This window comes from Scylla paramamosain, chromosome 28, assembly GCF_035594125.1.
Source record: "Scylla paramamosain isolate STU-SP2022 chromosome 28, ASM3559412v1, whole genome shotgun sequence".
Taxonomy (NCBI): domain Eukaryota; kingdom Metazoa; phylum Arthropoda; class Malacostraca; order Decapoda; family Portunidae; genus Scylla; species Scylla paramamosain.
Window position 1 is genome coordinate 13,453,787 of NC_087178.1, and position 12,949 is coordinate 13,466,735.

General features: G+C 39.2%; 1 protein-coding gene across 3 annotated transcripts in view; it reads right to left on the minus strand.

Moving 5' to 3' along the window:
* Positions 1–12,949, minus strand: part of LOC135114948 (cubilin-like) — a 226,195-nt gene that overhangs the window by 75,805 nt on the left and 137,441 nt on the right. For all 3 annotated transcript variants that reach the window (XR_010275724.1, XR_010275725.1, XM_064031254.1), the window contains exons 53-54: positions 6,428–6,612; positions 6,103–6,261 (exon numbers count right to left, since the gene is read on the minus strand). Coding sequence is in view for 1 of the 3 variants with exons in the window: in XM_064031254.1 (XP_063887324.1) it covers positions 6,103–6,261; positions 6,428–6,612 (344 nt within the window). In the remaining 2 variants the exon portion in view is untranslated. The remainder of the gene's footprint in view (positions 1–6,102; positions 6,262–6,427; positions 6,613–12,949) is intronic.

The window sequence follows — 12,949 nt, forward strand, 5'->3', positions numbered from 1 at the left end:
AGAACCTCTTCTTTTCCACCTCTGATTTTTTTTTTTTTCATTTGTTTCTCTTCTTAGTTCATTTATAGTAGCTTTCTCTTCTCTGGTCATATCTTTTTTCAATCCACACTTGGTTGTACTCTTCAACTCTGGCCAATTTCCAAGATTTACCTAATATTTCTTCAGCTACTGTTTGTGACCTGAACTTTATTTTAATGGGATGCTGTCCACTCTCAACATATCTGCCCACACTTTGAATTTCTTCACTCTCTTTTGTCACCTCCTTGCCTTCTTGTATTATCTCCACCATTTTATCCACACACCTCTTTTCTTTCTTTTCTCTTTCATGCCACTATGGTACACACTCCTATAAACCAAATATCACTAGTCTTTTTTTTATGAACTGTGTCTCTCACCAAGTTTTCTTTATGCTTAATCACTTGAACCTTTTATATTACCTTGGTGTCATTTACCTGAGTTTGCTTTACCACAATCTTCCTAAAATCAACCTTCTTTTCCTCCTTTCTTCCAAATTTCCTGCTTTACATTTAACTCTTTAACTTTGTCTTCATACTCCATTTTCTTTTCAAATAATGTCAGTTTTATAATTACCTAGTCATAATTACCTAGTTGTAATTTACAGGGCTTGAGCTATGCTTGTGTGGCAGCATCTCCATATCTATACTTGTCCAACTTTTCCTTAAAGTTGTGCACACTCATTGACGACACTATCTCCTCCTCACTTAGCTTGTTTCAAACTTCTGTATTTCTCTGTGGGAAAATATATTTCTTTATGTTACTCAAGCATCTTTCTTTTCTTAGTTTTATGCTGTGTCCTCATGTGAAATTGGTATTTTCTTCTTCTCTTAGTGGTAGTTCCTCATTATCAATTTCTTCCACTCCATTCCACAATTTATATATCAGTATCAAATCTCTCCTTTCTCTTCCTTGTTCCAATACTGACAGGTTCATTTCCTTTAACCCATCTTCATATGTTAATTCTTCTAGTTCTGGAACCATCTTCATTGCCATCCTTTGTATCCTTTCTATTTTTTTCACATGTTTCTTGTGGGGAGACCACACTGATTCAGCATATTCTGGCTTTGGTCTAATCATAGTAGTGATTATCTTTCTCATCATATCTTAATCCATATAGTCCAATGTTTTTCCAATATTTCTCACCATTCTATATGTATCTCTGAATATCTTTTCTACATGCTTCTCCAACTCTTGACTATCCTGTATTGTCACTCCAGGTCTTTCTCTTCTACTTTTATTATTTCTTCATTTCCAATTTTATATCTCCATTTTGGGATCTTTTCACTTTTTTTCCCGTTTCCATTGCATGACATTTTTTCACATTAAATTACATCTCCCATTTCTTAGTCCAGTCAGATTTTATTAAAATCCTCTCATAGAATTTCACAGTCTTTGTTGTTTCTTATATGTCTTTGTAATTATGCATTGTCTACAAACAAACTCATGTAACTCTTTGCTCCTTCAGGCATATCATTTATGTTGATCAGAAAAAGTATTGGTGCCAGCAGTGATCCTTGTGGTACTCAACTGTCTACTTCTCTCCATTTCAGTTTTACATTTTTTATTACAATTCTCATTTCTCTTTCTTTTAAGTAATTTTCCATCCAGTTTATTATTTTTTCATTTAATTCTACTACATTTTCTAGCTTCCTGTCATAGGGAAATTTGTGAAAAGCTCTTCTTTAGATTTAAATACACACAGGCTACCCATCCATCCCTGTCCTGCGTTATATCAGACACTCTCAAATAAAAGCTCATCAAATTTGTTACACATGATCACTTTTGTCTAAAACCATAATGTTTTTCTGTTTTCTAGAAATTTTGTCTATTCCTTTTTTATCACTTTTTCACAGATCTTACATACTATGTTGGTCATTGATACTGGTCTATAGTTTAATTGTTCTTCTTTCTTTCCACTTTTATAAACTGGCATTATGTCTTCTCTCTTCCATTCCTTTGGCACTCTTCCAGTTGATAATGAGCACTTTATTATGTCATATACTGGTTCAACTAATTGTTTTCTGCACTCTTTTAAAATGGAACCCAATACTCCATCTGGTCCTGTTGCTTTTTTTCTTCCAGCTCCTCCATCATTTTATAAATTTCTTTAATTACTGTAACTTTCCACATTTGTTTTTTTTTGTCTTCTCATCTTGTGGTTCTTTGAATTCTGATTCTTCTGTGAAAACCTTTTGAAAATTTTTGTTTAGCAATTCACTTATGTCTTTTGTGTCTTCATATGTTTCATTACTATCCTTCAACCTTTCTATTTTTTCTTTTAGATTAATTTTTTTCCATTTATGAATTTGCAGAGCAGTTTTTGTTCATCCTTGCAATTTTCAACTATATCCTTTTTATATACTTTCTCTTTCTCTCTCCTTAGTTTCACATTTTCTTGCTATCTTACAGTCTTCCTTATTTTGCTTGGTTCTGATTTTTTTTCATTCTTGTCCATTTTGTCCCTTTTTTTTCTTTGCACTTGTACATCTTGCACTGAATTACACCATTTTCCTTTTTCCTTGTAAAGTAGGACATATTTATTCACTCCTGTCTCATATAGTTTTATAAAAATGCCATACTTATCTTGCACATAATTTGATTTCAACTCTTCCCAGTCCATTTCTTCATAGAATCTCTTAAGATGATTTATAATCACTTTCCCATAGCCTCTCCTGTTTTCTTTGTATGATTCATCCTCTTCACTGACATCATTATTAGTCTATTTTTATCATTATATGGTCACTTTTTCCCCATGGAGCACATGTATCTTAATTCTTTAGTTAGGTCAATTCCTTTTGTTAATATTAGGTCTAGTCTTGTTGGTTCATCATCTCCCCTATATCTTGTATTTTCGGTCATCCACTGCATCATTGAGTCTTCCAGTCATCTTCAGAAAACTTTCTCTCCATGCAGTCTCATTTCCTCCTGCCTCAAACATTTCCCAATTTACTTCTTTACATTTAAAGTCAGCAACCAATAATACTCTTTTATTACTTTTGATTAATTTACTCAAGCACTGAATGTCATCTTCTATAATTTTCTCATATTCTTCCTTGTTCCGAGAATTTGTTTTGGGTGGTACATAGGTTACATACTAGTCAATATTTCTCCATTATCATCCTCCAAGTTAACACTTGTTATTTCTGCTTTTCTTTCCTTAATTTGACTATTTTTGTCTTCATCTCTTTTCTTGTCATTGTGTTCTTGTCATTGTGTGTGTGTGTGTGTGTGTGTGTGTGTGTGTGTATTTACCTAGTTGTGTTTTACAGGAAAAGAGCTATGCTCGTGCTGTCCTGTCTCCATACCTATAAGCATCCAGCTTAACTTTAAATTCATGAATATTTCTTGTTGTTCCATATTTCTATGCTTCTATTTGGGAAACCATATTTCTTGACATCTCTTCTACTTACTGTTTTCTTCAATTTCACTCCATTTCCTCTTGTATTTCTTGAGTCCTATACAAATGCCTTCTTTGTCAACTTGATCCTTACCCTTTAAAGCTCTGTATATAGCAATCAGATCTCTTTCTCTTCTCTCTTGTAATGATGGAAGCATCAATCTCCTTAATCTTTCTTCATAGGTTAAATCTCTCAAACTTGGTACCAATTTGGTTGCAGCTCTTTGGATCCTTTCTATTTTCCTTATTTCCTTTTTATTATGGGGTGACCAAACAATTGTAGCATATTCCAGTTTTGGTCAAATCACATACTCCATCAACTTTTTCATCATCTCTTCATCCATGTAAGCAAATGCCCTTTCATCTTTCTTAGTAACTCATAGGTTTCCTCAACTATTTCGTTTACATGTTTTTCTGGTGATAAATTATCACTTATTGTAATTCCCAAGTATTTTTCTTCTTTGGTTTTCTTAATTTCCAGTTCCTCCATGGTGTAGGAATTTGTCAATCTTCTTTTGCTTTTTCCTAATTCCATCACCTTGCATTTCTTTGCATTGAATTCTATTTCCCATTTCTTACTCCATTTATATATCTTATTTATATCTTTCTGTAATATTTCACAATCCATACTGTTTTCCACTCTTTTCAATAATTTTGCATCATCTGCAAACAGACTTATATATCTGTCGACCTCATCCACCATATGTGTGTGTGTGTGTGTGTGTGTGTCCATGTGTATTTACCTAGTTGTATTTACCTAATTGTATAGTACAGGGTCTGAGCCAAAGCTCAATTAGTCCTGTCTCCATACCCGAATTTGTCCAATCTCTCTTTAAACATGTGCACACTCTTTGCCGCAACCACCTCTTCTTTTAAGTTATTCCATATTTCAACCATTCGATGCGGAAAGCTGTATTTCTTAATATTTCCCAAACAATGACTCTTCTTTAATTTCTTCATATGTCCCCTTGTATGTCTATCTCCTTCACCCACTTTTACAACTAGATCATCTCTGTCTATCTTCTCCATGCCGTTTACTAATTTGAACATTGTTATCAGGTCTCCTCTTTCCCTTCTTTCTTGCAGTGTTGGTAATCCAATTTCTTCCAGTCTTTCCTCGTAACTTAGGTCTTCCAATTCAGGTATAATTTTCGTAGCTGTTCTTTGTATCCTTGTGTGTGTGTGTGTGTGTGTGTGTGTGTGTGTGTGTGTGTGTGTGTGTGTGTGTGTGTGTGTGTGTGTGTGTGCGCCCAGTAATATTCCCCTGAGCAACATTACTTGTTGCAGGAAAACTGGTGTTTGTGCCTTCAGCCCCTGCTGTGTGCATGATCCAGTTCTTCCCTAGCCTTCATCATGTGAAGACTTCTGAGATAATTTGGTTATGCTGAAGGAATTCTTTTCTTATTATTTTTATATAATCACTCCTCCAGAGGAACAAATGCTCCTCCACCAGCAGCAGCAGCAGACAGTGAAAAAAAAAAAAAATTAAATAAATAAAATTCTCTCTCTCTCTCTCTCTCTCTCTCTCTCTCTCTCTCTCTCTCTCTCTCTCTCTCTCTCTCTCTCTCTCTCTCTCTCTCTCTCCATACATCACTAAGACATTGTATTCTTTTTTGTATATAAAGGAAATGATGAGGAAGAGGAGATGGGTCACCTGTATTAGTGATATAATGTCAGGTTAGTGGTGTACACACACACAGTTATTTATACCAGCACTATCTCTTTTATTTATTGATGTAGTAATAATTGGCTTTTATAGGGAAATTCTTTATAGTCTATGACAGACTTGCATAAATCAATAGCATATATTATATAGCTCTACCAAGTGTGTGTGTGTGTGTGTGTATGTGTGTGTAACTAGTTGTGAGATACAGGAAAAGAGCCATACTTAGTTAGGCTCATGCTGTCCTATCTCTATATTTCTTAGCACCTAATTTAAGGCAAAGTTAGTTGCTAAGAAATATAGAGACAGGACAACATGAGCCTATGTATGGCTTTTTTCCTGTATCTCACTAAGTAAATACTCGTATAACTAAACACACACACACACACACACACACACCCCTGTATAATATATGCTTTTTATTTATGAAAGCTTGTCATAGACTATAAAGAATTTTCTGTAAAAAGCCAATTATTACTACATCAATGAATAAGAGAGATAGTGTTGCTATAAATAGTTTTTGTAAAACCTTCACTAATTATCACACATACACATTTTCTACTTATTCACTCACTTTGTCTTTTTTGTTTGTATTATGCTGTTTCTGCACACAGAAACTATACTCAGAATTTCCAAAGCTCTCATATGAAGTATAGCTCAATGATTGGGATGTAAACTGAGCCAAAATTGAGATATGGTTTGCCTAAACTTCTTGAAATTAGCATGATCAGCAATCATTCTCCTCTCCAAAAATTTGTGAATCTGATACAAATTAGGAACTACATAATGCAGTTATATACAGATTTTATTCAGCTATCTAAAAGTGTAAAATAAAGACTGATTGAATAACTTTTCATGGCACAAAATTATATCAGATAAGAAATGGACAGGATGACATTTGAAAGTGGTTTGTGTGGGCAGGATCACATATACAGGCATGTGCACTGTTTGAAGTGTCCAGTGCAAAGAGGTTAAGATGGACCCCATACCTTTACTTACAGGACTTCTACACTGTCTTCCTCACCTGGAAGCCACTGCCCTGTACATCCCCATTGGTGTGGAAGAGAAGTTTTACTCGGCTACCACTTGAGTTGATGGGTTGAGGCAGCTGCTTGCCACACAACCTTCTATCACTGACCCATGTTATAGGTGCATGAGGCTCTGCCTGTTCAGCATGATACACCTGAAGCCAAATACATAGTAACCAGTCCAAGAAAATATTCAGTTAAGGAAGATATTTTTCATTCTGTGGCAGTTTGATACATGTATCCTATTTAAAGCAAAAACCTCACAGTGATGTATGTAAGTTTCAGACTAGTATGAATCTCATCCATTGACAGTCAACTCACTTGCACATAGTCATTCTGACAGTTGCTGCTTGTCTCCACATCAAACTGTGTGGTGAAGGAGATGACAGCATGGTATCCAGCAGGAGTATCTATCTCCCACTCACACTCTGTGTTGGCCTCATAATTCTCTGGGAAGCCATGAGATGAGAAATTTCCTCTCAGTCCATGGAACTTACCACCACAACCTGTTGGGATAAAATTACTTACAATAAATGAGATGGTGTGGAAATCAAGTACTGGAAAAAAATAATTAACTCTCAATTGACTAAACTAAAGTTTACTTTAATAAAGCAAACCATTTGGTGGCAAGAGACAACAGCATGGGAACCCAAATGAATATTACTGTTTGTCAAACAAATCTAGTGGATGAAGCAGGCAGTTCAATGTAAGACAAAAACTGGTTGTCCTTGCACTGTCCACAGTTGTAAGATCTGCTGTTTTTGCACCCAAATGTGGTATTTTCATGAATGTTTCAAGAAAAAAAAATGTTTTCCTGTGGCTGGTGGTTTTTATTTTTGTCAGATTTTTTTTTTTTAATTATAAGTAAATAATGTATTTTTCCTTGCATTCTAGCAATAAAGAGCTACCTAGCTGATAGATAAGCTGTGAATATCTCTCTCTCTCTCTCTCTCTCTCTCTCTCTCTCTCTCTCTCTCTCTCTCTCTCTCTCTCTGGAGATCATCATGCAAAATAAATCTGCACAACCTGATTAATTCTTCTACCTGCATCTATATTTTATGTTGCATCCATAGTCAGCTGTCACAGCAGTAAGTAGCCATGGTTGGATAAGAAAATCCAGTATCCTTGGGTGACTGTGTATGCATACGTACAAACATATCACACATCTATACATTCTATTGTACCATAGGATACACAATATGAGCAATTAGGTGAAGTAAAGCAAAAAATATAGTAAATAGTAGGAGAAAGAAGACAACCTTAAAGAGCAGACAGTGAGCATTCCTCATGATGAAAGCATGCAGTGTGCAAGTTTTACAAAACTACACAAAGGCCATATCAAGTGATCTCAACAAGTATAACATAAATGACAAAATATTGTGCTTCTTATGAGTGGTTTTTGAAGGGAAAGTCTATGAGTTTTGGGTGGGTTTTGGAGTGTGATGTTCATGCTTGGCTGTTACTGCACAGATGTATATCTCACTGCTCTCATTCCTTATGACATCCAACTGAACAGAGCCCTCCATATAATGAACAAAATTAATCTTGGACAGTGGATATCAATCCCTCAGATGGCCTGAACTAATGCATACACCAACCACCCTTTTCCCCAATTAGTTAGGCTTATGAAGAGATTACAGCATATATATATATATATATATATATATATATATATATATATATATATATATATATATATATATATATATATATATATATTCTTGTGAATGTGGGCTTTGAATGGTTTGAGTATAAGGTGTGTGTGTGTGTGTGTGTGTGTGTGTGTGTGTGTGTGTGTGTGTGTGTGTGTGTGTGTGTGTGTGTGTGCTGCAGGTAGAAGCAAGGTGGTGAGGTGGTAGGGTGGAACCAGTCAGTCCAGACAGGACCTCCTCCTTCCTCACACCATCTCCTCTATTCCAGTTGCTTTGATAGCCTGTACCTGTCTCCAGTAAACACGAGAGAGGAACCACAGTGTTTTCCTGAGCCTGGCAACTTAGGAAAGCGGAAGAGTGGCTCACCTACACGACACATCGAAGCCCACTTGCACCCTGGAGGGTGGGTTTGTTACACCATTACTCAGCCATTGGCCTCAACCTTGGGAAGGCTGAAGACATAACATTGGTGTCAGGAGTGGGATTACATCAGCCTGTAAGAACTGAGGATATTGGAATCATGTGAAGTTTGTATTGATATGGACGCTCAGGCAAGAAAGTGAACAGTGAACGAGATGTCATGGACATTCTTAGGAACATGAACTTGACGACGTCATTGTCTTCAGGAGCACGTTCAAGGAGGTGCTGGAGAGACTGGAAGAGGTGTTGTCAGCTGAGAGCTGCCAACTTAAAACTCCCAAAAAAAACGTCCCAAAAAGTGCCTTCTTTTCCAGTCTGAGATGCTGTTCCTGAGGCACATGGTTGATAGAGATGAGGTGAAGACTGACCCTCAGAGAGTGGCTGCAGTGCATGACTGGCCAGTCACCACTTATATGGCTGATGTGTGGAGTTTAGTAGGTCTCTGCACTTACTGCCAGTGTTTTGTCCCAGCATTCACCCGAGTTGCCTATCCCCTCCACCAACTCACCAGGAAGGGTGCAGTTTGAGTGGAGTGAGGCCTATCAGGAGGCCTTCAACAACCTTAAGCGAGCCCTGGTTGAGGCCCCAGTACCACCCTATCCTGACCCAGCCAGTCCTTACCTGCTCGATACAAATACCAGCTCTAAGGGTCTTGGTGCTGTCCTGTCACAGATGAAGGATGGGAAGGAATGTGTGGTCATACTACAGTGTTAAGTTCACAAGTCCTGAACAAAATTACTGAGTGACCCAAAAAGAACCGTCAGCAGTGATGAAAAGCAATGACCATTTCCATCCCTATCTGTAAGGCAAAAAGTTCACAATTTGTACAGACCACGCCGCCCTGCAGTGGCTGAAAACGCTCAAGGTGCCTGAAGGACAGCTGGCACGATGGCTGGGTAAACTTGAGCAATATCAATGTGAAGTCCAGTATTGCCCCAATTGTGTACACAACAACACCAACAGCCTGAGTTGCTGCCCATGTGAGCCAGAGTGCCCAGATTGCTCACAGAAGGAGTGGGTGGTGTGTCGGCAGCTGCTGACCTGGGGAGATGTTGGTGACTCCAAGGAGAGGTGGCGGCAGGCACAGAGAGTGAATGAAGACCTAGTTCCCATAGTTGAGTGAATGAAGGCATCCCCAGAGCATCCCAGTTGGCCTGAAGTAGCACCAGACAGCCCAATTACCAAGCACTTATGGTAGCAACGGACCATGTTATGTCTAGAGAGCGGAGTGTTACAATGGTGATGGGATAACACTCATGGGCAGCCAAGCTACTGGGTGGTGCTGGTGCCGCATGCCCTGAGGCGTGATCTGCTACATGAGCTGCACGGTGGAGTCACCATTGGACATCTGGGTATGAAAAAGACTGACCAGGCTGAGGCAGCAGTTATACTGGGTGACCATATATGGCTGTACAACCCTCTCTGTAAGAAAGGACTCTCACCTAAACTCCAGAGCCCTCATAGGGAGGGACCCTATGAGGTACAACAGATTCTGTCTGACGTGACGCATAAAATCCGTTGAGGGCATCAGACATGTCCACAGGTGGGTCATGTGGATCATCTGTGGGTGTATCATGGTTCAGGATTGTTTTCCTGGAGAGAAGAAGGATCTGAAGATGAGGAAGAAATGAGCAAGAGGGAAATGGAGAGTCAACCAGCAGTTGAGGAGAGTGTGAAGGAAGGGCCACAGCATGGAACAGGGGAGTCAGCTGACAAACCACTGATGGAAGCAGGCACTGATGATGATGTCACACATGCGGAAGCAGAGTTACCCGTGGACAGTGAGGATAGGCAGTCACAATGCCAAAGATGGATGCCACACTGGATAACAGATTATGCAAATGATATCTGATAGACTATGTGAGAACAATATATACTGTTATGTATTCTGGTTGTAATTTTGGGATATTGTGTGTCTTGGGTATATGACTAATAATAAAGCAGCCAGGTCAGCCTTTAATGGAGGGCGGAGGCAGTGTTGTGAATGTGGGTTTCAAATGGTTGGAGTATAAGGTTCATCATGTGTGTGTGTGTGTGTGTGTGTGTATGTGTCTGTGTTACTGTACGTAAAGCGTATGTACCTCACATCATTATTCTTTGATACTCATAAGTGAAATGTTCAATTGTTTTGTGTTTGCATGAGGGTGTGTAATATGTGTATAAGTATTCAATGCTATATTAAGCACCAAAGCCGATGTTCACTTGTAAGTAGAGTGTGGTTACCCCACTGGTCACCTGTGGGCGTCACTCATGGCCAATTGTGCTCAAAGACGGGCAGGATGGTGACCGAGGTAAATACTTGAATTCTGTAGTAAAAACTGATTGGCATAGTGCCAAGTTGATTGCATGCATTGTTAATGAACACTGTAATACAGTAAAATCCCTCTTATCCGGCATCAATGAAACTGCTGACATGACAGATACCAGAAGTTGCCGGATACTTGAATAGAAGTGAAATTATATCCACAATCACCATCCTACACTCATGCATCTTACCATAACAAAGATCAGCTGATCTTAATCAGCAGCTGATCTGATCAGCTGCTTAAGTGTAAGCACAACATACTTCCTCTTTTCTACAACTTTAGGCATGATGAAGGCGTCAGGCGATAAACAGTGCACACGTGGGACTGAGTCACTGAGTAAACACAGTGCAGTGGACCGCGGGTGGCGTGAAGCAGTGCGCTCTGGTGGCGAGGAGACAAAGTATGCCCCGCGCGGAAATTCTAATCGATTTTATGAGTACACATTGATTTTATATTGATTTTAAGGCTCGGGAAAAAATGTGCCGGATACTTGAAGCTGCCGGATACTCGAATGCCGGATGAGAGGGATTTTACTGTATGATGAAAGTGTTTAATATCAGTGTATAATGTTATTTTGTAAGATATTGAGATCGAGAACTTGTTCACAGTTCTTACGGTCATGCCTACCTCCTCAATAAACGTCATAGAGAGAGAACTGACTTTCCTTGACCCTATGATGATGGGTGTGATCAGTAAAACAGATCACCTGAGAGCTAATGAAGCCCTGCTGGTGCGTTTTTTTTTTTTTTTTTATGTAGGAAGGACACTGGCCAAGGGCAACAAAAATCCAATAAAAAAAAATGCCCATTGAAATGCCCACTGAAATGAAAAACTGATGAATAAGTGTCTTAAAACCTCCCTCTTGAAGGAATTCAAGTCATAGGAAGGTGGAGATACAGAAGCAGGCAGGGAGTTCCAGAGTTTGAACGAGAAAGGGATGAATGATTGAGAATACTGGTTAACTCTTGCGTTAGAGAGGTGGACAGAATAGGGGTGAGAGAAAGAAAATAGTCTTGCGCAGTGAGGCTGCAGGAGGGGAGGCATGCAGTTAGCAAGATCAGAAGAGCAGTTAGCATGAAAATAGCGGTAGAAGACAGCTAGATATGCAACATGGCGGTGGTGAGAGAGAGGCTGAAGACAGTCAGTTAGAGGCGAGGAGTTGATAAGACGAAAAGCTTTTGATTCCACCCTGTCTAGAAGAGCAGTATGAGTGGAACCCCCCAGACATGTGAAGTATACTCCATACATGGACGGATAAGGCCCTTGTACAGAGTTAGCAGCTGGGGGGGGGGGGTGAGAAAACTGGCAGAGACATCTCAGAACGCCTAACTTCATAGAAGCTGTTTTAGCTAGAGATGACATGTAAAGTTTCCAGTTCAGATTATAAGTAAAGGACAGACTGAGGATGTTCAGTGTAGAAGAGGGGGACAGTTGAGTGTCATTGAAGAAGAGGGGATAGTTGTCTGGAAGCTTGTGTCGAGTTGATAGATGGAGGAATTGAGTTTTTGAGTCACTGAACAATACCAAGTTTGCTCTGCCCCAATCAGAAATTTTAGAAAGATCAGAAGTCAAGTGTTCTATGGCTTCCCAGCATGAAATGTTTCCCTCCTGAAGGGTTGGACGTCTATGAAAGGACGTGGAAAAGTGCAGGGTGGTATCATCAGCATAGGGGTGGATAGGACAAGAAGTCTGGTTTAGAAGATCATTAATGAATAATAAGAAGAGAGTGGGTGACAGGACAGAACCCTGAGGAACACCACTGTTAATAGATTTAGGAAAAGAGCAGTGACCGTCTACCACAGCAGCAATAGAACAGTCAGAAAGGAAACTTGAGATGAAGTTACAGAGAGAAGGATAGAAGCCGTAGGAGGGTAGTTTGGAAATCAAAGCTTTGTGCCAGAATCTATCAAAAGCATTTGATATGTCCAAGGCAAAAGCAAAAGTTTCACCAAAATCTCTAAAAGAGGATGACCAAGACTCAGTAAGGAAAGCCAGATCATCAGTAGAGCGGCCTTGACGGAACCCATACTGGCGATCAGATAGAAGGTTGTGAAGTGATAGATGTTTAAGAATCTTCCTGTTGAGGATAGATTAAAAAATTTTAGATGGGCAGGAAATTAAAGCAATAGGACGGTAGTTTGAGGGATTAGAACGATCACCCTTTTTAGGAACAGGTCGAATGTAGGCAAACTTCCAGCAGGAAGGAAAGGTAGATGTTGAGAGACAGAGCTGAAAGAGTTTGACTAGGCAAGGTGCAAGAACGGAGGCACAGTTTCGGAGAACAATAGGAGGGATCCCATCAGGTCCATAAGCCTTCCGAGGGTTTAGGCCAGCAAGGGCATGGAAAACATCACTGCGAAGAATATTAATAGGTGGCATGAAGTAGTCTGAGGGTGGAGGAGAGGGAGGAACAAGCCCAGAATTGTCCAAGGTAGAGTTTTAAGCAAAGGTTTGAGCGAAGAGGT